The sequence below is a fragment of the Astyanax mexicanus genome, chromosome 9, assembly GCF_023375975.1.
Source record: "Astyanax mexicanus isolate ESR-SI-001 chromosome 9, AstMex3_surface, whole genome shotgun sequence".
NCBI classification, from domain to species: domain Eukaryota; kingdom Metazoa; phylum Chordata; class Actinopteri; order Characiformes; family Acestrorhamphidae; genus Astyanax; species Astyanax mexicanus.
In genome coordinates this window covers 29367796-29393469 of record NC_064416.1, presented here as the reverse complement: position 1 = coordinate 29393469, position 25674 = coordinate 29367796, and the positions used below count along the sequence as shown (strand labels likewise).

Below are 25674 nucleotides of genomic sequence, written 5' to 3'. Positions count from 1 at the left end.
GACACTTCAGACAGATAGGTTTGCCATCATCTGTAAATCTGAGTGGAGCCCTTGTCTTAGAGACGGGTTTGAACGTGTGAGTTTTCTGAGTGGTCAACTCCATTACTGCCTGCGTTAGCTCACTAAGCTGCTTTCCCTGCTCAGTAACAACCTGCATGACGTCATCCAAAGTCAATGGTTTGTGTTCACTAACACTTACTACAGCACAGCATGCACCCCTCTCAGAATCAGACACCTTGCTTCTAGTTCTAGATGGTTTTGAATTAGTAGGCTCTTCCATATTCCATAGGTGAGCTTCCTATGTTTCTAACCCACCTCCTAAGCTCTCTCTTAAGTGCAGGGTCCCGAACTCCCTCGACAAACCGATCTCTCAATACTACCTTCACACTTGGCACTGCATCAGGTGTTTGTCTCAATACATTGTTAAGTGCTTGTGATAAGGCATGTGAAAATTCCAGTAAGCCTTCACTCTCTCTCTGTTTGCGGCTGTAAAAGTCATGCAATAGCTGAGCCCCACTACGCCTATCACTAAAAGCTTCCCGAAGGTAGGTGAACAGGTCACTAACCTGGTCTACTTCACTATCACTTCGTAAACTTACCTCTTCTAATGCAGCCCCTCGCAACAAAGAGAGAACAAAGTCATACTGCTCAGGAGGAGACTGACTGCGTGCACGTAAGACGCGTTCAGTTTCCTCAATGAAATCATCTACCAGTCTTCCATCTTTTTCAAAATCACCAGTGAATGGAGCGATATGACGCTCTCGTGGCACATAGACATATGTTCTATCAGGCATCCTATTCAAGGAATCAATGGTTGCCATTGCTACAGCATGTTTTCTGTTCAGTTCACCAATTTGTTTCTGAATGTCCGATTCTTCTGGCTCAACCCCATTATCAGAGTCCCTCTCCTCCTCTGAATGGTCAGACATTTTAGGAAAAATAGTCTTTGGATCAGTCCAGGAAGATGAACAGCAGCAGCCAGCAGCGATGAGTCCTCCACTCCACCGTCTCTGCAACTCCGTCTGCAGTCCGACGTCTGGTCTCTAGGTCCTCTATCACCACCACCAAGTCCTGGTTCCACTCTCTCCCTCTCGAACCTGCGACACTTCACCACTACCAAATAATTGTACTGTGTTCTAATGTGTATCACTAAAAAAAACTAAACAAACTATCAGAAACCCCACTCCTGGTACCAATTTTTGTCACCGGGGAAAGGACGCACACCAAATGACAAAAGAACTTTTTCGGGTATTTTATTCTGATTTAGTTGTATTTAAAACAATAAAGATAAAGTTAATACACTGTAAAACCCTAGCTTAGAACACAGCACAGTATTTGGTAGTGGCACTAATTACAGAAAATAGATAAATAATATTAATACCACATTAATACCATTAACAGAGCTCTTTTTATAGAACTTGGACAAACAGCTTCTGTAACCCAGAAAAATACAAGGCTTGAACACGAGGAGCACACTATCCCACTGAAACAATGCCATCTGCCCGCATCTGGTTGTGATTCATTCAAAATACATGTTTAGAAAGGCAATATAGGCATCTACTACTGTTATAGGCCAACTAAACCTTATATTGTTCAGTATTTCCTGATTTTTACCTCTTATTTCATTAGGATGGCTCTGGATGGATCCTAAAATGGAGCACCACCATTCACTGCAGCTTGAGCCTCCTTCTCTACCATGCTCTTAGCTCCTCCCTTTCCTCTCTCAGGGTGACAACACTTCTGTTTGTGTTTCTTAAAGTTACAGACACACATTTTAAAGGTGTATTCTCAATTCACCACCTGGCTACATTTAACTTAACAATATACTCTACCAGAAATAACTGTAATAAACAATATTGTCATTTTAAGACCATTTTTAATATAGGTTGATGACAACATAATAATGCAAATAATTATAATTCTGTATAGAAGAGAGGGCCTAAATTCCTCCTCAGAGATGTGAAAGACATTGCCAGTTTTCGCAAACACTTGATTGCAGTTGTTGCAACCATTTAAAAACTGCCTTTTATATTTATTCATGTTATATTTGTCTGATATTAAATGTTTGTTGATCTGAAAAATGTAAGTATAATAAAGAAACAAAAACAAAATAATTCTGTTGGGGGAGGGCAAATACTTTTTCACAACACTACAATAAACCAGGAATAATCATTGTGAATTTGTTGAACTGTATGTATAATTTACAAGCCTGTCAGAAAGCCTCAACAAACCTTAATGCATAATTAAGAATAAATAAGGATATACGTAAATCATTCAGTAATAATAAAATATCTATCCATCTATCTATGTATCTATCTGTATTAAAATGTGGATTATCCATAAAACAAATCGGCTCAGTGTGTGTGTGTCTCTGCAGCATGTGAGTCCCTAAGACCACTGAGACCTAATTTATGATCAGGGATCTCAGAAATGTAAGTCACTATACTGGCCACAGAAAAGGAGGACTCTTCTGGTAAGCCACACTTTCCCACTGAAGTGGTTTTGCATCATTGGTATCTTGTTTGGTTATTGGGCTTCCCAGCAAGTACAATGACAAAACGAATAACACACAGTGTGGGTCCCAAAGACCTCCAATAGACCCAGACTTGAACTGACTAGAAACACTAGTGACCATGCCTGCCACAGGATCAGTAAACTCTACAGGTAAGACACAGCAGAACGCAAGATTTTTTGGCCAGTTTTGCACCATTTTTTATGATGTTTGGTTTTGGGCCTCCCACCCAGTACGATGACAAAACACTTACAAGTTCCCTGAACACCACAGACAACCAGTCTCGAACCAGCAACATCAGAGAATTCTACAAGACCCAGTGGCTCAAATGACTTTGTGGGCAGTTTTGTGTCATTTGTATCTCCCAGCTGGCAATATGACAAAAAGACAAATGCAACTGAATGGTCAAAAAGACCACCAAGAACCCAATTTCAAGACTAGCAAGCTCAGAAGTGCGAGTAATTTTACCTGCCACAGGATCAGCAGATTATACCGGTGAGCCACATTACCTCTACAGGATTTGTTAGGCGGTTTTGCACAATGGAAAAAAAACACCTTGAGGGACTCAAACTGGCGAGCTCAAAAGCGGTTGGCCAGAGCAGCCCACAAGTTCAGTTTGGGCCTCAGTGCCAGTGCTATGACAAAAAGAAGAAAACACCTCTGGGGTTCTGAAGAAAACCAGTCTCAAACAGGCAGCACCGGAAACACCAGCAATGATACCTATTACAGGTACAGCAGACTCTATCAGTGAGCCACAAGCCTGGATGTTTTTTGACCAGTTGTATCTTGTTCAGTTTTGAGCCTCTGAGCCAGTGCTATGACAAAAAGAAGAAAAGAAATTGAGGGTAAAAAAGATCAGCAAGACTCAGCAGTCTCAAACCTCAGAAATATAGGCAAATATACCAAGCACAGGATCTGCAAACTCTACCAGATAGCCACAGTACACAACAGAATTTCTTTGGCGTTTTTTTGATGGTTTAGTTTTGGACTGCCCATCCAGTGTAATGACAAAAAGAAGTAAACACCTATGGGGCCCCAGAGACTGTCAATACTCTTTCTCAAACCAGCGACCTTTGACACAGGAGTGATTATATCTGCATTAGCCTATTTTACCAGTTTTATTTATATTGTAGGTGAAATGTAGGATTTGGACCACTTCCACAATACTAAATTGCCCTACCTTTTACAAAATTGCAATGAAATTTCTATGTACGCCGTCAACATCAGTGCCCTGTGAAAGGGTGTTCTCAAAAGCCGGAGATATTATTTGTAAACGGCGCGATCGCCTCGTCCCAAAAATGTTAAAGCAGCTGATGTTTCTAAATAAAAACCTGTGATTGAACCTTCTTCAGTCTGTTTCCAGTCTTTAATGAAGTTGCCTGCAGCGACCTTTTAAATCCAGCAGATGTCGCCATTAAGTGATACAGCAACACCGTGAGGCCTCATCTGCCCATTACTAGCTTTAGGTTCTGTCAGTGTTTGGGCTGGGTTCGCCTGTAGGTTCTGTAAGAAGATGGGTTGGGTTTGGCTGTGGGTTCTGTAAGAGGTTGGGTTGTGTTTGGCTGTAGGTTCTGTCAGGGTTTGGGTCGTGTTTGGTTGTAGGTTCTGTCGGGGTTTGGGTTGTGTTTGGCTGTAGGTTCTGTCAGAGTTTGGGTTGTGTTTGGCTGTAGTTTCTGTAAGCGTTTGGGTTGGTTCTGGGTGTAAGTTCTGTCAGACTTTGGGTTGATTTTGGCTTTAGGTTCTGCCAGTGTTTAGGTTGTGTATGGCTGTAGGTTCTGTAAGAGTTTGGGTTGATTTTGGCTTTAGGTTCTGTCAGTGTTTAGGTTGTGTTTGGCTGTCGGTTTTGTCAGTGTTTGGGTTGGGTTTGGCTGTAGGTTCTGTCAGTGTTTAGGTTGTGTTTGGCTCTAGGTTCTGTCAGAGTTTGGGTTCAGTTCTGTCAGGGTTAGAGTTGTGTTTGGCTGTAGGTTCTGTCAATGTTTAAGTTGTGTTTGGCTGTAGGTTCTGTCAGGGTTTGGATTGGGTTTGGCTGTAGTTTCTGCCAGAGTTTTGGTTGTGTTTGGCTGTAGGTTCTGTCAAGGTTTGGGTTGTGTTTGGCTGTAGGTTCTGTCAGAGTTTGGGTTAAGTTTGGCTGTAGGTTCTGTCAGAGTTTGGGTTGAGTTTGGCTGTAGGTTCTGTCAGAGTTTGGGTTGAGTTTGGCTGTAGGTTCTGTCAGGGTTAGAGTTGTGTTTGGCTGTAAGTTCTGTATGAGTTTGGGTTGGGTCTGGCTGTAAGTTCTGAGCTGGTTCTCGGTTTGAAGGTTTCAGTCTGATTTTAGGTTTTGCCGTTTTGACGCAACAGAAACCGGTGTGTCCTGTTTTGTGTCGTCTACCACCGGAATGTTCGAAACGGAAGTGAATGACGGAGGTAAGAGTCCCCCAGTTAGGCCGATACCAGAACCGATACCCTGTACCGCTGAGTCTCAGAGCTGGTGAGTGGGAGTTCGGGGTTCGGCTGGACTTCTGTGTGAGTTTTCAGCCCAATTTTAACACAAAACAAAAAACTCAGGCTTATGATTTATACTTTTTAAACTTTCCATCTACCTGTGTACCCGCATCTCACAGCACGCACGCGCAGTTTAATCCCACCTGTATTGAGCAAACCTTCCCGCTGCCCTTGTAAACCCCGCCTCCTGTCTCAGGATTGGCTATAGGCTGCAGGTTTAAGGAATAAGGGCTTGAAATCTTTGGATTGACAGCCAAATTCTAGCCAGTCGTGGCTATGGAGGGCGGGGCATGTTGGAAAACGGGTGGTAAAAGAAGAACATGATGCGCGAGTGTGACAGGTGAGTATCGCTGAGTTGGCCACGCCCTCTGAAACCTGAACCCGGCGTTTTCCGTGTTGTTTGGTCGCAGGTAGGCTGGAGATATGTGTTTGTCGATTGTTTCGTTCCGTGAAATCTGTACGATAAGGTAAACTTTGCTTACTCCCCACTAAAACTCTACTGTAACTCCAGAAACTCGGTTTTTGAGTGGATTTAGAGTGGATTTGGGTTTGAGTGGGTTAGTTTGAGCGCGAGACGCGGCGGTGCTGGGTGTGTTACTGGATCACCTGTAGTCTAAAAAACAGCAGGACGGGTTCAACTGCTTCCGGAAGTCTCAGCAGCAGACTAAACCCGGGCTGTGAGCTGAAGAGCAGCCGGTACTGGTACCAGAACCATGGACCCCATGGATGCAGGAATGCGGTACACCCCCAAGTCCTCGGTAAGAGTTCATATTTTCCATTTATTAATAATACGTAACTGTAATTGTCCTCAAACTTCTCCTCTTCTACGGCACACACACACACAGTTCAAAATGAGAAACCCATATATTATAAAGATGTATTACACACAAAGAGTGATCTATTTTAAGCGTTTATTGTTGATGATTATGGCTTAAAGCAAAAAAAAAATCAATGTCTCAGAAAATTAGAACGTTAAATAAGACCATTTGGTATTTTTGGCAGTGTGGGCAGTGTCCTGCTGTAAAATGAAATCTGCATTTCCATAAAAGTTGTCAGCCGAGGGAAGCATGAAGTGCTGTAAGATTTACTGGGAAAACACTGCACTGACTTTGGACTTGATATAACACAGTGGAACAACACCAGCAGATGATGAACAGCTTGCACTGTGCGTCTCTCCGCTCTTCCTCTAGACTCCCTTGATTTCCAAATTAAGTGCAAAATATACTGATGGTCAGTGATGGCTTGGAGAGACCTATCATCTGCTGGTGTTTGTTCACGGTGTTATATCAAGTCCAGAATCAGTGTAGTTTTTTCCTGAAAAATCTTACAGAGTGGTGAAGCAGAGATGGATATTTGTATTATTATTATTATTATTTAAATAAAACTTATTTACTTACAATTACACTTTTATGGCACCTTTTTCCTTTTTACATTTCTTGTATTTATTTGTCTTCTGTATGATGTAAATATTTTTTTCATGGTTTATTTGCTCAACTTCATTTATTATTATAACTTCTATTAGAATATGTTATTATTATTATTATTATTATTATTATTATTATTATTATTATTATTATTATTATTATTATACATCCAATCCTGCATTTCAGCCCTGCTGCACACTCCAAATAAAGCCAAGCCAAGCAGTTTAGGGCTAATAATGAGTTAAATATATAAGATATAAAAGCAGAAAGGGTTCTGAGGAGCAAAGGTGAGCAAATGATCTCCAGATTGTAACAAATGCATGAGAAAATGTTTAAAATGTTTAAAAATGTATTTTAATGAAGTATTGGAAGGGATTTGGATTTTTCTCCCTTTACAAGCCTAAGCTGAAAACCTCTGATCTCTGATCTCTGATCCCTTAGACGGCACTACATCAAGTAACGTAATTCAACAATAGCTGATAGAACCACATGAACAAAAGATCACTTTACACACCTTTATCAACAACAAGCTTTACAATACAGAGTTACATTCACTGATATAACTTATAATTTCATTGTGCAGAACAGAAGCTTATGTTATCAATGCCCAGAAGCAGCATTAACTTCTCTGGGCTCTGAGGCGTCTGGAATGAAACATCACACAGTGTATTGTGGTCAGACAAATCAGTATCACAGATCTTTGCTTATTTTTGGTGGACATGGACACTGTATTAAAGGACACATTATTGAGATCTAAGAGCAATATATGCTACCTTCAAGACAACATCAGTTTCAGGGATATCCATACATTTTCAACAAGAAAATGCAAAGGCAAGGTTGTGGAAGAAGAGGGTACAGGCTGAAGTGCCCTGCCTGCAGTCCTGATCTGTCCCACGTAAAGAATGTGTGGAGAAATTTAAAAACCCCCAAACACTAAACACCTATATGTAAAATCCAGTAATGGATGTATATGAATAAGTGAAATTAAGTGGAAAAGATAAATCAAAATGTATTCGGTTATAATTGCTACATTGAAGAAAATGGTGAAACAGCGTTAAATGTTAAATATCAATGTTGATATGTTAGCTAAATTTTAAACATAAGGACTTTCTCTTATAAATATGATCATTATTATGGTTTGATTAACATTTTATTATAAAATGCATCAGATGACCACCCCATGCATCTAAATGTATGTGATAATAATAAAAAAACTACACAGAGGGGCTCTGTATTTGCACCAGATCCAGCAGTTTTGAAAGATTAGCGTGTCCCAATAATTTGGAATGTATTGTAATGCTTAAATGCAGGAATTTATGCATATTAATAAATGCAATGAAGTTGAGCGTCTAAAACATAATACATCTTGACTTCATACTGTCTCCAATCAAATAATCCTAACCTTTTCCGGATTTGGGTTCATGATACATTTTAAAGCACACATTGTTGGGTAGAACACTCCTCTAAACAAGGCCTTTTTTATTTTCTTTTTAAACCAATTAAAAGTAGGACTGAGAGGAAGTATAGCTGTTGGATGAGTGGATACAGGTCAGCAGGGTCATCTCCACCAATCAGGAGTGGTCAGTCTGTTTGACTGTTAGGATTGGTTAACCCTCAGTTGCTGCTTTTCAGATGTTCTGCTTCAGTGAATGCAGCCGTCCAGAGCAACTGCAGTAAACTGTGACGCAGAGCCACATTTCACAAGCATTACTCTTCCCCTCGAAACTGTAAACCATTTGCAAGTTGGCAACATGCCAGGCCAAATTGTCTTACTATGACATGTAAATGGGTAAATGACAAAGTGGAGCTAGAAGCTGTTGCACACTTCTTCTGGACGAGTGAGGGCAGGTGTCTTCCATATAGACATTAAGCCTTGTCTTGAACTCCACAGGATTCCTAATGAATATTTCCTAAATATAATGGAAAATATCCAAATACAATGCTGTGTAATCCAGGACTAGATGTAACCCTGTCAGGGAAACCTATATGTTTAAATTTACCAAGTGAACACTCCTCAGCTGTACATTAACATGCTCTGTGCAAAAGTGTGTTCACTGTGTTCATTTTACAGCAAAGTTATCAGGACAGACTGTATCAGTGATCTGAGGGCAGGCTAAACCACAGCAGTTGAATGAGATTAAACCTGTTTTAATGTAAATATGCCCAGATTGTAAGTTCTATATACTGTTAGACCCCTGCCAGTAAATGAAATTAGAAAAAAATTGAGTCTGAAGTTTACATTTACAGCATTAGTCTGTTTTGCTTTTATCTAAAACCCTGTTTGTACTGTATGTAGTATGATATTGTGGAGCTGGGATAGTGATTCTGTGTGCCATGCTGGCTCAACTGGGAAATTGAACCCCTGCCTGCTAGTGTTTTCCAAAACACTAACTCAGTCATAATCCTGGGAACCAAAATAAAAAAATATGTGTGAGTTAAATTCCTCAGGTGTTCTGACCTGCAAACAGCTGAAGACACGCCCTTTTGTAATCTCCCCCCTCTGAGGAATCTCAGTGACAGGCCCCAGCTTTATACTGAAAATGTAAATATCTAGTTTAGAAAAGAGCCCAAGAGAATGATTTTCCTATTTACATAACTTAGCTGTAGTTCAGCTGTACAGAGGAATATTAATATGAATGTTGTTTTTGGTAATTATTATATTTGGTTTTGGCGTGACTGTAATGTGATGCAATTAAACCAAAGTGAAACTGATGATTCGTTTGTTGCAAAAAAAAAAAGATGGAGACAGAGAGAGATGATGTTTAGTCATCATAAAACCAGTCTGTTTATCTCTCTGGGGAGATTTTTTGTTTCCGTAGGCTTGATATAGATGTTTCAGTGTCACTCAGAGTGGGCGGAGCTTCTGCAGTGTGTGAGTTTTGGATTGATTAGTCTGGATTTATCAGTGGAATTGTATAAAGTATTTATAGCTCTGTAAAATCTGTATAAACTGTATAAGCAGACTGATGTTTTTTTTTCAGTTAAGGAATTAGAGCAGTTCATTAATTGCAGAAAAAGACCAAATGTCCTGTGAGAGGCACTATTTATTACTTCTGTTTCTCAGGTTTGATTGCTTTAAATAAAAGTAATTTTGTTTCTAGTACGTCTACTGTACGGCTTAAAATAACTACACCTTAAACATGGTGCTTTGGTGATGTTAATTGGTGATAGTAAACGTGTGACTGTCAACAGCTGATAAACAGCAAGTTAAAGTTTATTAATAAACTCTAGTCTAATAAACTAAAGAAATAAAGCAATTAACTCAACTCAACATCTTCACACAGACTGAATGTTTACCACTTAAAAGATACGAGCTGAAAAGGGCTAGCTTAGCATTAGCACACTGAGCTAACTGACTACTAGCATACACCTGCTACACATTATCTTACCTGCTGTAGATTTCTGCATCTATATACAGTTATGGAGAATATAAAGATTCTGTCTGAATGATAATAACAGGTAGTAAAATGATAATAACAGGAGTTAAAATGATGGAAAAAGTACCATTACCGAAGATGGATTCTTGTTTAAACTCCTGAAAAATAATATGAAACCTGCTTTAAAATTATTGTACAGTAATTAATAGGAGATTTACTGTAGACTTCACTCTCCACTGAATTTTTCACCATGATGCAGATCTACAGTAACATGCTGTATACAGTAAGAATTTGGTCATTATACATTAGTAATGCTTTGAAAACTACAGACATTTATGGCAGTTTGCTAAACAGAAACTGGGGCTGTAAACTAACAGATCACATGACCCACCTGCAGCCAAACCTGACTCATCAGAGTTTTACACAGATCAGACTTCACACAGAAACTCCCCGTCATTGGAGTGGGTGTGGTTTTGGCATGGGCGGTGCTTAGAGGTTACAACTGAGGGAGTTTTAAGAGAGGGGCTATTACCTGAATTGTTAATTTTATATTAATAATCATGTTATCTACAAATGTAAATATTTAATGTAGTAATCAGTGTTTCAAATATAATAATATTATATTAATGTACTGCTTTACTAAATGTTACTTAAAAGGTCTTAATTTATTTATATAATCTGTGAAATATATATAGAATCTGTAGAACTAGAATCGGTGTAATCTGTGTAACTGCTTGTCCTTCTGCAGGATAGGGACTGGGACCAGGCCGTCACTTTTCTCCCAGCGACAGATTCGGCTAAACTGGAGAAAAAGAAGGGTCCAGGGAGGGTTGGTGCCATCTTGGGTGTGGTTGTATTTGCCTGTGTTCTGGCTTTAATAACGGGACTCCTCGTCTGGCATTTCCACTGTGAGCAGATTCTTCTTTCACTATTTTCTTTAGTAATTTGTTTATCTTTTATCTTTATTGTCAATACTTTAATTACATAAATAGACATTTAACGTTTGTAATTGGATTGATGAATGGTGTGGTTGAATGTGATACCTGTTAATACAGTGTTTATTTGGGTTAAACACTGATGTTACTGGACGAGTTACACATTACCAGTCAAGAGTTTGGACACAACTTTTCATTCATTGTTTTTCTTTCTTAATTTATTTAATTTATTAATAATGTAATCCTGCATATGTTCCTGTATAGCTTTAATGTCTTTGATATTACATTTACAATGTAAAAAATCATAAAATAAAGAAAACCCATTAAATGATTAAAGATCTGTTCAAGCGTTTGACTGGTGTTCTAGTCGTTAAGTAATTAACGTCTCCACTTTTGAAAGCCAGTAATGTACGTATAAATCTGTAGCAGTGTATTCTTTAAAAGCTGGGATTATTTATTATTGTCTTTATTTCTCAGTTGCTCTAAAACATTTTTTATTAGCATAATTAAACAAACGATAAGGCTATTGTTTTAAAAGTTTAGTAATAATACAAATATGACTAAATATTTTAGAAATGTAATTTACATAAATAGACTAAAATGTTTTGTGTTTTATTCACTTAAACTAATTAACACTGTTTGGATGTGATTGGATTGATGATAAGATGTAATTGAATTGATGATTGGTGTAATCAGATGTGACTTGTTTGATGATCAAATGTGATTGGATTGATAACCGGATGTAGTTGGAACGATGATCGGATGTGATTGGATTGATGATTGAATGTGCTGTGTGATTCTGTGTGGATCTTCAGTCCGCAAGGATCAAAAGACGTTGAAGATGTACAACGGTTATATGCACATCACCAGCCAGGAGTTTCAAGCTGCTTACGAGAACCCAAATAGCACAGAGTTCCAGATGCTCGCTAAACAGGTCGTTACTCAGGTACGAGTCAGATCTACACTCACACTCTGCTGAACCTGTCTGTTGATGACAGATATATGTGCTTGTGGTTTAACTTTTTTTTTTTTTTTTTACAATTAACTTCATTTTTTTTGTTTTTAGTTGAGAGATATCTACAGTAAAACCCCTGCATTGTCCAAATATTATGTGGACTCGACAGTACAGGCCTTCAGGTATGACCCGGACTGTAATATACTGAATTCATATTTTTCAGTAAAACTAGTAGTGTGTGTTCAATTTTCAAAGACCTTGTTTTTTTTTCATTGAATTTTATTTCATCTGTTTTTTTTTTTCTTGTTCTGCAGTCAGGGCAGTGTGGTGGCTTATTACCTGTCGGAGTTCCATGTTCCAGCATCACAGGAAGCTGCAGTAGACTCTGCCATAAGTTCATTGGAGAACCTTAAATACCAGCGCAGTTTACAGTCCGGATCACTGATGTTTGACCGTGTTGTAGCTTCAGGTACAAATCATTCAGTTGTGCATTATGTATATTTATGTATATTACACTATACTACTAGTTTTAGAACACCCCCAGTTTTTCTTTTTATTTTTGACATTTAAGCTCTTCAGGTTCAGTGAATAACCTGAAGAGGTATAAAATCCTATGAACTACAAAAACAATAAACTGCCAGGGATTTGAAGGAAAACAACTAAATACTAAAATTGTGTACTGTAAACAAAAAACTGGGAAAAAGTGTATTGTAATGTAATAAAAGGAGGTGATCTGGTTAACATCTTGACATTATTTCTATTATTTCTGTGTTACAGCGGTGGACCCACGGATGCTGAGGAAGCGCAGTAAGTTTGAGATTTTGTGATTTTATTAATTATGATTGGTGAGGTTTGTTAAATGAGCGAGCTGATTAGCTGTAGACTGATGACTCTTTGTCTTCTCCAATAGAAATTAAAAGGTTCAGCGCTAACACACAACCCAACCGGCCCATCCTGGTCGAGTCACCCAACTTCCCCAACTTCCCGTACCCATCTAATACGCTGGTGCAGTGGCAGTTAAAGACCGAGCCTGGCAATGTCATTCAGCTGGACTTCCAAACCTTCTACCTGGAGAACGAATGCAAGAACGACTTTGTAAAGGTTTACGATTCGCTGGCAGCCATCGAAAGTCGGATCATGGCGGAGTGAGTGGGCGGGATGGGATTTTATTATACAGATCCTATTCAACATTTTAAACATTTTTTTTAACAATTGTAAAATGGTAAAGAGCACCATGCAAATGTTTAGGAACCCCAAAGAGATTTGAGCTCTAAGACCAGTATTATCAAGGTCTTAGTTTGTTAGTGCCATGGTTTGACCACGGCCATTGTTAGGAAAGATAGAAGGCAGGGCCGGTCCTTGGATTTTTGTGGCAAGATTGTGGCCCCAAAACACTTGCAGAGCAGCCACCATATCACACACATACTGCTCGTAACTAAAAGAAAACACACATTCACATGAATTAACAAATATAATATACTTGACAAATATTTTATTTTAAAAGTATGTATTGGTATATTAAACATATACCAATTTAAGACAATTAACAAGTGAAAAGTATTGAAAATAGTAAAAAAGTAAATCAATATAAAAGCAAGTAACTTGCATGTACAGTGGTGTTGAAGGTTTGTGAATAAGTCTTAAATGTAGATAAAGAGAACCCATTTACACCAATGAGACAAAAAATATTATACTTTTATTTATTTATTTGTTTGTTGAGGAAAATGATTGCATATTTGTGAGTGGCAAACGTATGTTAACCTCTTTGACTAGCAGTTAGATTGAAGGTAAAATTAGAATAATATGTGTTTAACCAATGGGATGACAATCAGGTGTAAGAATAGATTTCAGCAGACAAGAACATTTTATTTGCTAACATCTAAACCTTTTATTAATATAGACATTCCCATTAGGCTGTACTACATAATTCAACACTGTACACAGACCTGTTAATCTTTTTACTTTAAAATGAATATTAATGAACACAAACACAGTAAACACTGTGTTCAGATTAGGACAGTGCAAAAACATATCCGCACAAAGACAATGCTGAAAAAGTTGAGAGAGTATGACACTGAGCTCTCTCTTTGTCTATCAGTAAAGATGATATTGGAATAAGGGTGCTTTCTGGGAATTGTGCACAAGTGTAGGGCCTGTCCAAGGCTCGAAGAGCTGAGTAGACAGTACCTGTAAATGTAGTACCATCTGCTGGGCATCTTTATTACTGCAGGACAATAACCTTGTCTCACAGCAGTGAACAGATAAAATAGGAAACTTTTTTTTTATCAGGTTTTTATTTATTTTTATTTACATATTAAAAAATGATGATGATGAACAAGGTTTCCTTAAATCCGCTGACGTATTATTGTTTTATATTTCTGTTGACAGAAAGTGTGGATACTACTCTCCCAACGACCCTCTTGGGTTCATATCCTCTGGTAACATCATGCTGGTCACACTGGTGACCAACGAGGAGGGAAACTATCCAGGCTTCAGAGCTATGGCCACACAGGTGGCGAGAGGAAGTCAAGGTATGTTCGGAGATTTTTGTCAGTGTGTCTGTTTTTCTGTGTGTCTGTGTGCATGCGCGTGTATGTGTGTGTCATACCACGAAGTAAAATTCTACAGTAATATACTGTGTTATATTTTTATATTTAACCTTGACCTGCTGCCATGTTAATTTTAATCCCCCCCTGTTGCTTCTAAAATTTACTATAACATTTTGGAATGCCAATGAATGGATTAAATATGCTTACGCATTTAATCGGTCTGCAATTTTCATAATTAATTTTAAGAACACAATAAATGTTTTCTTTCCTTATAATTATGTCTTTATATTCACCAAATAGACGTATAAGTAACTGCTGTTCAGCAGGAGAGAAAAAAAGCAACGCATTCCTTCACCTCTAAACATTTTTCTCGGCATTTCAGGGCTTGATTACTGAGGCTGTGTAAATACCGTGTGCACGCGCATGAGCCTTGATTACAAAAGCCTGGCTTGAATTAGTGGGAACCAGTGTTGGGAGTAACGGCGTTAAAACTAACGGCGTTACTAACGCCTTACTTTTTTTCAGTAACGAGTAATCTAACTAATTACTATGACTGTAACTATAACGCCGTTACCATTTCCGACACCCCGTTACTGCACGTTACTTTAGCAGCTCTATGAACTTTTTTTTATTTCGCTTTGCCCTGGTTAACCCCTCCTCTGTCCGGTGAACTTGAGCTTCTGGCCGCTGTGCCTGTGGTTTGGCGTGGTGAAGTGAGGCACAATTGTGACGATTTGCGTGCTCTAATCAATTCAGTGATTGCCGTGGACAACCCAAGTTCCGAATTAAGGACCTTAAGCTCTTTTTAGCTGCTCCGGTTTTTGTGGTGCTGCTGCTTTCTATTTTAGAGCTTAGATTCTCTGCCCGAATCCCACCTGACCTGAGGACCGACCCGAAATCAGGCTCCTATTTTTATTTCATATAAAGCTCTGGTGTGATAATCACAATGTTGCTAAGTAACCAATTATTATTGTTCACTAAAGCGAACGAAATAGCGAAAATTGAAAGTGAAAAACATTTGTGTTAACTGAATCTAATAAAAACGGTAATTAAAAGGAAAAACATAACTATCTCGAACTGTATTTTGTGTTTATAAAACTAACTAAAACGAACTGAAATTACTGATAGAATACCCTCATTTTTGTGTTTAATTTATTTATAAGCGCTGTTGTACAGCGGAGTTGTACAGCGGGAGTTGTTGTGCCGAGCGCGCGGCACTCGTGGTCCGTTAGTTCTTGTGTAAAGCGCTCGCGCTAGCAAGCCCACCCTAAAATGAACAGAAAAAATAAAAACAAAATAAAATTAAACTATAATAAAAATGAAAACTGTAATCACGTAGCTCTGGGCGCACGTGAACGCCTCCGCGTTTGACTTGCAGCATTGTGTGTAGCTGTTCTTAAAAATCATTTAAATTAAATAATAGTTCTATGCTTCTATGTTACAGTGTTAATTAACATAATTCTGATTATATTTCGCTCATTCAATCAGCCCGAAAACAGACAGTTTATGGGGCGGATCGGGTCAGGCTCATAATGACAGTTTATGGTTCAGGCTTGGGCAGAATGTGCACGGGCTCCGGCTGGGTCGGATTTTTGGGCACGATCTAAGCTCTATTCTCTTTTGGTGAAGCTGTTATATTAATACCATTTTAACGGGCATTAAATTGTTGTTTTTGTCCATTATTTTGTTTTATATATACATATTTCTTTTGAGTGTGGCTTGGTTTGTTAAATTTCATCCCCAGACGCGTTTTTCCGCTTTTTTCAGTATTACAAGTTTTAGTAATTTTCTTTGGTTGTGTGGAGAATTTCGTTTTATTTTTTTGAAATTCGTTAGATTATATTTTTGTCAACATTTTGGGTTTATTTTCGTTTGTTATTTTTTGTTATTTTTCTAATAATAATAGTAAATGCATAATTGATTTCCTTTTTTTGACGGGCAAATAATAAAAAGTAACGCGATAGTTACTTTTACTGGTAACCATAGGCGTAGGAACCGGGGGGGATGGGTGGGACATGTCCCACCCAATATTAGAAACAGGTGGATTTGTCCCCCCCAAAAATTATATCAGTTCGCTCAGGTCAGCTGTACTATTAATGAGGAGACAGACCGGACCAATCACGGAGCCGGTTCAGGTATTAAGTCACGCCTCTCAGTAGAAACAGCCAATCAGCTTGCTGGTTTTGCGGCGCGCGGAGCAGAGGCAGTTTGCTGTTGGGGAAGCCCCGCCCCCTCGCTGTGAGATTTAGCAGCGGGATCGGGACGCAGCAGCTTCAGCTGATTTTAAAACAGATCTGGATATACGGAGATTTTACTAAAATAAAGGTAACGATAGGCTAACCACGTAAACTGTGATGATATGTTTCTGATAGCTGGTTAAAAATACACGTCTCTGAATCAGCACACAGTTTAAACCCACTGTGATTAATAAACTGCAGCTGTGTTAGTGTGTAAGCTTATCTTTGGAATTAGCTAGATTGGGAGTCAGGGTTAAAGGAAAAAAGTAAAATATATATGTAATGTTTCCCTGTACCTGATCAGCTAATCACTTTAATTTTCAAACTGTTTATTCATTTAGGATTACAGGACTTACTGTGAGCTATAATGAAGGAAAATTGATTTAACTAACTAGTTATCTAGAAGCTGGATGTAGATGATCGCCAGAATTTCGTACAGTACTTTAAGTTGGTAGTTTAAAGCAGTTACTTAACCCCGATCACTGCCCTAAACTAGTGTTTTCCACCTGATCAGCTAATAAACAGTCATTTACTGAGTTTACCTGTTAAAATCCTTTAGCCCCCTATGGAGCCTAAATTAATCATGTATATCCACCAGAGGAAGCTCTACAATATGCAGAACAGTTTTAATATGCAGTAGAATATATAAGAACTGGGTTGAGAAACACTGCTGTAACGTGACTTCTGTTCATTTGTATTTCACAGTAAGACCACATATCCTGACGTTTATAAAAGTCTCTATGAAACGTAAAGTTACATTCTTTTACATAAAAGGACACCATCTTAAGAAGAGCTCTCAGTAGAAAAAAATAAAAGTGCAGGAGAAAATGTAAATATACAACAGAATTGACATGCCAATACATAATAATCATAATAATAATAATAATAATAATAATAATAATAATAATAATAATCTGTTATATTATTTTAAATATTAGGTGATAACTCAGACATTGCTTGCATAATTTTTCTAACAACAGTAGCTGTAATGTGGAGTAACATGTTTAGGTTGTAAAATCACCTTATAATAATAATTTACTTTTAATTAAAAGTAATTTCCACAAATGTTGTAATAGGAAACTATTGGGTGGGCTTGGGTTCATATTGGCAAATGTGTCCCCCCCAATATCAAGCCCGCTCCTACACCCTTGCTGGTAACTAATTACTTTTATAGTGGAGTAACTCCGTTAGTAACTCAGTTACTTTTTTGGAGAAGTAACGAGTAACTATAACTAATTACTTTTTCAAAGTAACGTGCCCAACACTGGTGGGAACAGGTAAAGTCTGAATTGCGTTAGTGAAACGGAACTAGCTGGAAGTGAATTGTTTTGCTAACTCAAGAGAGGATTACTCAAATAAGCGCTGCTTTTTTAAGCTCGCTTCGTGGAACAGCCCCCAGGTCTTCTATAAACTAATCAGTGTAAAGTATATAGACTTCTCTCTCTTCTACAGGTATGTCATGTGGTGGAACTCTGAAAGGAAATTCCGGTACCTTTACATCTCCAAACTACCCGAAATATTACCCCCCCAACACCAGGTGTGAATGGACTATTGAGGTTAGACAACTTCTTTTGTATTATTATTATTATTATTATTATTATTATTATTGTAATATGTGTAGTAATGCTGTGTCTGCAGTGGGGTAATGACAAGTGTATGCTATGTGTTGAAGGTGCCGCAAAACATGAACGTGAAGCTGATTTTCTCAAAGTTCATGATGTCGGTGGGTCAGCCCGGCCTCTGCCAGAATGACTACGTACAAGTAAATGAGGAGAAGTAGGTGATATTGTTCTGTAGTATACTGCTAAAACCCTCATATATCCATATGCTACAGAGGAATTGTGGTCTATGATATAGTATTGTTAAATCTGGTTATCATATTGTATCTTGTATCAGCATGATGTATATTTAAACAGTAAATGTATAATAAAATAAATAACGGTGGATGTAATATATTTCATGTATGTTAGTAATACATATAAAACTCTTGACTGTTTGTTTGTGTGTGTGTGTGTGTGTGTGTGTGTGTGTGTGTAGGTTGTGTGGTAGTGTTTCTGCTAATAAACTTGTGACAAGCAGTTCGAACAAGATGAAAGTGGTATTCTACTCAGATGGGTCGCTCGTGGACCGTGGGTTCAATGCCACATTCTCATCCTTTGAGCCCACTAACCGTAAGTTCTCACCATAACTGCTCAGATCTGATCCATGCTGCTTTCTTTAGAACCTTATCTAAGAGCTCTGTTATAATGAGTGCTAATGCTACATTCAGCTCAGTGTTCGTTGCTTTGCAGCATGTCCTGATAAGTTCCTGTGCAACAATAAGCGCTGTGTAAGCCATGACCTTCGCTGTGACGGGTGGAACGACTGTGGGGACAGCAGTGACGAGAAGGGCTGCAGTGAGTATTACCCACAATCACCAAACATCGACTTGAGTTTACATATGTAATGTGAAGTATAGATAAAAATGTGAATGTTGAGTATACTCAAATATCCACAGTACATACTAAAAACAGCTACATTTTATTTTATGTATATTTAATGTAGAGGAACATTCACACCAACTTCATCCTTCTGTGTTATGTAACCAGTGCGAGATTCTCCATCATCATAAATGTCCATTTTTTCAGTTTATTTATCTTATTTCTGCTTCTTTTATCCTGTCTTTAATTTCCTTCTCCATGTGAGCACTCATCAGCAAGAGAGAATTTAGTCTGTGGTTCTTTGTGGAATATAAATAGACCCTGATACACCAAGACAAACTTCATAAAATAACTTAATAATGTGTCGATAACCTACGTCATTCCCCAGCTGTTCAGCTCTACTCTGAAATAAATTTATTTAAACTGTGCAGTTGTATAGTCAGCATTTATTCAAACTATAAGCTTCTTTATGCTTTATCAGATTCAGGGACATTTGTTTGATGTAAATGTACAGAATACTATGTAACAAACACATGAAACTTGGTTTGGACTTTTAGGAGTGAGAATGCTTTTAGATTACTGTACACTGTTGTTTTTACCTTACCTTGTGTTTCAGAGTGTGACTCTTCGATGATCAGCTGTAGGAACGGGATGTGTAAGCCGATGTTCTGGAAGTGTGACGGGATTGATGACTGTGGAGATAGAACTGATGAGATGAACTGTGGTAAGATTTTATTTTTATTTATTTATTTATTTATTTTTCTCCTTTATTATAATCTGATCAGCAGATTTAGAAAATTTGAAATTTGAGGAAAACAAAAAAACAATTAAGAGTATTCTATTACTTTGTAAATTTTTCATATTTATTACATTTATTTTTTCTCTTTCTCTCTCACGCTCTCTCTTTCTCTCTCATGCTCTCTCTCTCTTGCACACTTTCTCTCATGCTCTCTCTCTTTCATGCTCTCTTTCTTTCTCTCTTGTGCTCTCTCTCTCCGTCAGCCTCTTGTAAGGCGGGTGAATTAGCGTGTGGTAATGGGAAGTGTATCTTGGAGAAGCAGAAGTGTGACGGGCGGGACGACTGCGGTGATAAGTCGGATGAAGTGGACTGTGGGCCAAGTACAGAGTTTCTGCATCCATATACACTTCACTGTCCCTAAAATGTTTTGATGTTTTTATGCTTTGGGATCACAGTTACTTAAACAGTCATGCCTATAAGGCAAACTTGATTTGAATTATAAGTTGTGGGTGTTATGTGTGTTGTGGTGCAGAGACGGTGTGCACGGTGAGTAATTACAAGTGTAAGAACGGCGAGTGCATCACCAAACAGAACCCAGAATGTGACGGAAAGATAGACTGTACGGACGAGTCCGATGAGGACTGTGGAGGTAAACTTAAACTTCAATATAAACATAAATTATCAGTTTACCACAAAATTACATTTTTACTGTCATCAGGCTAAACTTATTTGTGTTTATCTTTAGTTCTGCACAGCAAGTCTAACCACACTGAATATCAGACTGTAGATCAAACAGACTCAGTCCACACATTGTTTTAGTGTCTACAACTATGATAAAACAGCGAGTGTTTACACAGTGGCACTGTTGGCCTTCAGCACAAACAAGCCAAACAAGAAATAAAGCTAAAACAAAAACAAAGTATCAGTAAAAAAAATACAAAGCTTTTACCAGCCCCTTACTAAAATTTATATTTCAGATGTTTAGAGTTTAGAGCCCTGCATTGCAAGTTAAGCTAACAAAACCTGGATCACAATATGTGCAAATATCTCGCCATAACCGTTGCATCTAGCTGTAATATGCCGAAAACAACAAACCTGGACTACAACACCATAAAGTAACATTTATAACTTAGAAGGCAGGCTAGACTAGATTATATAACACAGCAAAACATCAGTGCAACAAAATAAGTTGTAACTTATTTATGTTTGTCATTGTGGGTTACATGACCTTTATAGAAGTGTATAACTGAATAAAATGTGGTGATCAGGAAATTACAGGAGTGTTTGAATTACACATATTAATACTGTCCCTCTTTCTCCAGACTGTGGGCTGAAAGCATTCAAGTTATCCCGTGTTGTGGGCGGTCAGGATGCTGTTGTAGGAGAGTGGCCTTGGCAAGTCAGCCTTCACATTAAGAACTCCATTCACGTGTGCGGAGCGTCAATCATCAGCGAGCACTGGCTGGTGACCGCGGCCCACTGTGTACAGGACGATGCCAAAGTCAGGTAAACTCCCCCCCCCCCCTCCCCCCCCCCCCCAGGCTTTAGCCGTGTAGTTGTGTTTATGATGCATTTCAGTTTTATTGTTTTTGTTTTTTTTCTTAAAACCAAAGCTACATGTTCCATACTGCTGCACTGTTTAGGGTGGAACAGAAATAATAAGCTAATGTCTGCCTCGTCCATAGCGTAGTCTCCATGGACAATGTTTTTCTCACCTCCAGCGCCTCGCTGCAGACTGTGCAGACTGTTCTGACCCTGTTTACTCACCCAGAGGTTTTCTTGTTCCTTCAGTTTTGGGTCAGTGCAAATGGTGGCACTAACAATGATAGCAGCTAGCAGGAGGGGTGTAGTGTATAATTCTTAGAGGTCTTGTTGTGATTACATATATATTTTTTTAGTTCACCATAAAAATCCGTAAAACTGGTCGAATGTAAGATACCCAGTCTGATTGTAATCTAAAACCACTTTTAAAATCCTGTAGTGTTTTTAAAAAATTTAATCTAACCTGCCCAAGGACTGCAGATAAATCACATTTACATTAAAATAATGTTGATTAATGTATATTGTGTCTGTTCAATTAAAACAATTAATTAGGCAGGGTACGGATTTGTCTTCTCCAGTCTAATTAACATAAATTAAACTCTTGCCCAAGATTCACTCGATTTAGTCACTCTTAGTAAAATCATGATGTAATTATTTTGCTATATCTCTAATAAACACTGCACTGTTCTGAGTGTCATCCTGTAAAAGCTTTGAAAAGTAAATTTAGTATATAAACAGTTTAGTAAAGTTTAGGAAAGTGGATTCATACTTTCTGTATCTGGATTCTAAAACACATTTACTTGTCAAACACACAAAGATGTGTCTCTCCTGTTTCCTTTATGATGAGTGTTATATTTTATTGATCTTTAATCATATAACTGATTTCTATAAATCTGCTTTGTTAATGTTAATAATGGGAATGTGTTTGGTGTGTGTAACAGGCTTTCTCAGCCGGGCTCGTGGGAGGCGTATCTTGGCCTTCACGACCAGAAACAGCTGGAAGTAGCTCAGAAACGCTACCTGAAGAGGGTCATCCCTCATCCCAACTATAACGAATACACCTTTGATAACGACATTGCCCTGATGGAGCTGGAGCAGCCCGTCACCTTCACAGACACCATCCGGCCCATCTGCCTGCCCTCCTCCTCCTACGACTTCCCCGCGGGCACAACTGTGTGGATCACAGGTTGGGGGGCCACCAGAGAGGGAGGTGCGTCTCATTGATTATTATTTATTGTTTATTATTTATTATTTATGACGTAAACTTGGATCTGGTCAGTCTTGGACAGTGGCAGCATAATTAAGGTCCCTGTGGGAACAGTACATCCTGATGTTTTAGCTAGTAGCTAATGCTAAGTCTAATGCCTCAGTAGGGAGCATGTCTCACAATATTATATTTATTAAAAAATATGAAACTGTTCAAGTTGTTTTTATGTGGCGCAATTTCTTGCATGTCATATGACATTATGTATAGTTGCCATAACTAAAGCCCATAATTATCTATATGGCTATATCTATGGCTATATCTGTTTTGATAAAAAGCAGATTAGTTATTTGAAAGTTTTATGGTAATTTATCTACGGTTTGAACAGGTGCTAATGTGTTAGCCAAGTAGCTTGGTAGTTCTGTCAATTTGTGTTGCCTCAGTAAAATTCAGATTGTATAATACACAAGAGAAACACAGAATATGAATGTACAGAGCCAATAAACAGCACAATTTTTTTTCTGTGTGTGCGTTTCAGGTTCGGGTGCAAAGGTTCTGCAGAAGGCTCAGGTTCGGATCATTAACAGCACCGTGTGTGATTCTCTGATGAACGGTCAGATCACGTCCCGGATGACCTGTGCTGGAGTTCTGTCTGGAGGGGTGGACGCCTGCCAGGTGTGTGATTTTATATATTTCTGTACAATCTGATGATGATTTATATCATTTTTAATGTGGGGATGAGTCAAGTTACTTGTGTGAATCAGTTTTAATGAATTTTTCTGATTTAAAATAACGGGATGATATTTATGGTGGTAATGATGGTGAACAGATCTGAATTGATCAGTGTAATGCCTCTTGAACGGGGTTAAACTGCTTACCATCACCACCACTGTATAAAATTAATACATTACTGTAATGAAAGGCTCTGTGATCTAAAGAAAGAGAATAATACAGATTTAAAGAAATCCTCTTTAATCTTTATGATTCTCCTGTTTGTTCTTCTGTTTAGTTGTGTTTACTGAACTGTTATTTAATTTAATGTAATTTATAATTCTTATCTATTTTTTTTTTTTTTTTTTTTAATCAGGGAGACTCTGGTGGTCCACTGTCCAGCAGTAATGGTGAACGGATGTTCCTGGCGGGGGTGGTGAGCTGGGGTGACGGCTGTGCCCGCAGGAACAAGCCTGGCATTTATTCTACTGTGCCCAAATTCCGCGCCTGGATCAAAGAGATGACAGGAGTATAACTCCAGGAAACACTTTGGAATTATATGTAATTCTATGGATTTTTTAAATGGACTTGAGAAAAGCATCGGTGATGTGTTCTACAGAGTGATCTGCCTGAGTGGACAAACTGAAATTTGGTCAGGTCTGCGTTCGACCCAGAGCTACGAGTCTGTGTCCTTCACACAGAACCAACACTTTTTATCTGTGTTTTATTTAGTACAGCACACACAACACCACCTACACACTCCATCACACTTCAGATAGACATTCATTCTTTTTTTAATTAATTGTGGTTTGTAGTTATTTGTTTTATATGTGAATATTTTATGTTGAGATGGGTTTTGGTTTTATGTAAATAAATGTATTTTCTGCTTTTAAACTGGTTTCTCAGTAATGGATTTTTAGTGCCTGTAGCTTGTCCAATCCCTATCAATTAATCCATCATTATCTGTCTGTCTTTCTGTAATGGGGGGCTATATTAATATGTGTTTAATTTTAGATCCTTTTTAATAGTTGATGAATTTACTGCTCATCCTCCTGAGTAATGTATATGTGTGCAGTTTATTAATACAGTACAGAACTTACTAAAATGTGAATAAGACTTGTCATTCTTGCATATCATTTAACTCTCATTTACATGAATAAGAGACCATACTGACGCTATCGTTCTCTAATGAGCTCAGCTCATCTGTGGGTCTGTTTATTGTTGTTTGTGTATTGTTTTGTGTATATGTTATAGGTGAAGCAATTTGGTAATCTTACAGTCAGTGAATGTGAAGCTGTTGATGGGAACATTGTGGTTTTTTTTGTTTGTTTGTACCAGGAGTTTTGCCTTTTACATTAATGGTGGCCGATCCAGTTCCACAAAGTGACCTCCGGTGTTTGAGCTCATTGTTTTTTCAGGGATTGCCTTTAGCTGCTGCATTTTAGACATTAGGATGCTTTTGAAAAACTTAATTGTGCCCCCAAATCTTTTGAATCTGTGAATATCAACAAATGCTAATTTGTCCATTAAATGTTTTTAATTTAACCCTGTAATCAGTCTCCTGCTGTCTGTACACAGATTAATAAACATATGCCTTATTAAAGGTTGAGGTTAAGCACTGTAATCTCTTGTCAGCAGAACTTCAGCCAGTCTGTTCTTACTTCAACTGTGTGGTATGTCTTGGAAATCTGTGTGCCTCCGAACTGGGCCACTGCCATTCTTCCAGTACCAGTTCACATCCCAGGTTGCCAGGTATAGAACACTACAGCACACAAACAGTGTGCTGCAGCCATTGAATTCGGAAGGCTCGCTATTTTTCAGTAAAGTTAGCTGGCAATAGCTAGCTAAAGTGATCTGAACTATGCTTGTTAATGTTGTGGTGCTACAGTGTGCTAACATGCACTGTTTAATACCTCGGCAGCAGTTTGTTTATTATGTGCTAACAATAAAAACATTGCAAACATAAATATTTGCTGATCAATTTACAGATTACAACTCTTCGCTGCTTTCCACTGTGTGTCTATCTGGCAACACAGGGTTGGGTGGGGCAGACAGCTCTCTTCAGTGTTTTTTTGGAACTTTGACTGCTGTAGCCATTTCACACACTCGCTTGCATTTATTATAGATTGTTTTGTTGCTTTAAATATTATATGTGAGAGAAAATGGACAAAAAGAGTAAAGAATGTAGATCTAAATTCCCAGAAACTCCAGAACGGTTTAGTCTGAACTGGACAACTTGTTCCTGAGTTACACTAAGAGACTGAATTTACATAAAGCTACACCTACTCACCTATCAGTATGAATGGGACAGATATGACACTAACCATATGGAGTGTACGTGTGTGATGGACGGTTCGTGGTGGAGGATGTGTCTCCTGTGTTTGATCTTTGGTCTTGTTTCGGGTAAATTTGGCTTTTTCTCTGTTTGCAAATGTATCAGTTTTAAATTACAGTCTGTAACAATTTCTCTCAGTTCTTACACCATTACATTGTAACAGCATTATGTCAGCCTTTTGTTTTGTGCCCACATCATCATAATGCACTGTTGTAATGTTGTAAGCATATGTTGTTTTATTATTTTATTTTAA

At 38.2% G+C, this 25674-nt stretch overlaps 1 protein-coding gene across 1 annotated transcript; it reads left to right on the top strand.

The window, feature by feature from the left end:
* Positions 1 to 4391: 4391 nt before the first annotated feature.
* On the top strand, positions 4392 to 24701 carry st14a (ST14 transmembrane serine protease matriptase a). The gene is made up of 19 exons (XM_007259546.4): positions 4392 to 5751; positions 10543 to 10702; positions 11545 to 11675; positions 11796 to 11866; positions 11999 to 12153; positions 12462 to 12491; positions 12595 to 12829; positions 14073 to 14215; positions 17923 to 18026; positions 18143 to 18246; positions 18508 to 18641; positions 18762 to 18866; positions 19507 to 19614; positions 19893 to 20009; positions 20162 to 20278; positions 20952 to 21135; positions 22113 to 22381; positions 22914 to 23050; positions 23463 to 24701. Exons 1-19 carry the CDS (start codon positions 5707 to 5709, stop codon positions 23619 to 23621), a joined length of 2508 nt encoding a protein of 835 aa, XP_007259608.3. The 5' UTR covers positions 4392 to 5706; the 3' UTR covers positions 23622 to 24701.
* Positions 24702 to 25674: the final 973 nt, after the last annotated feature.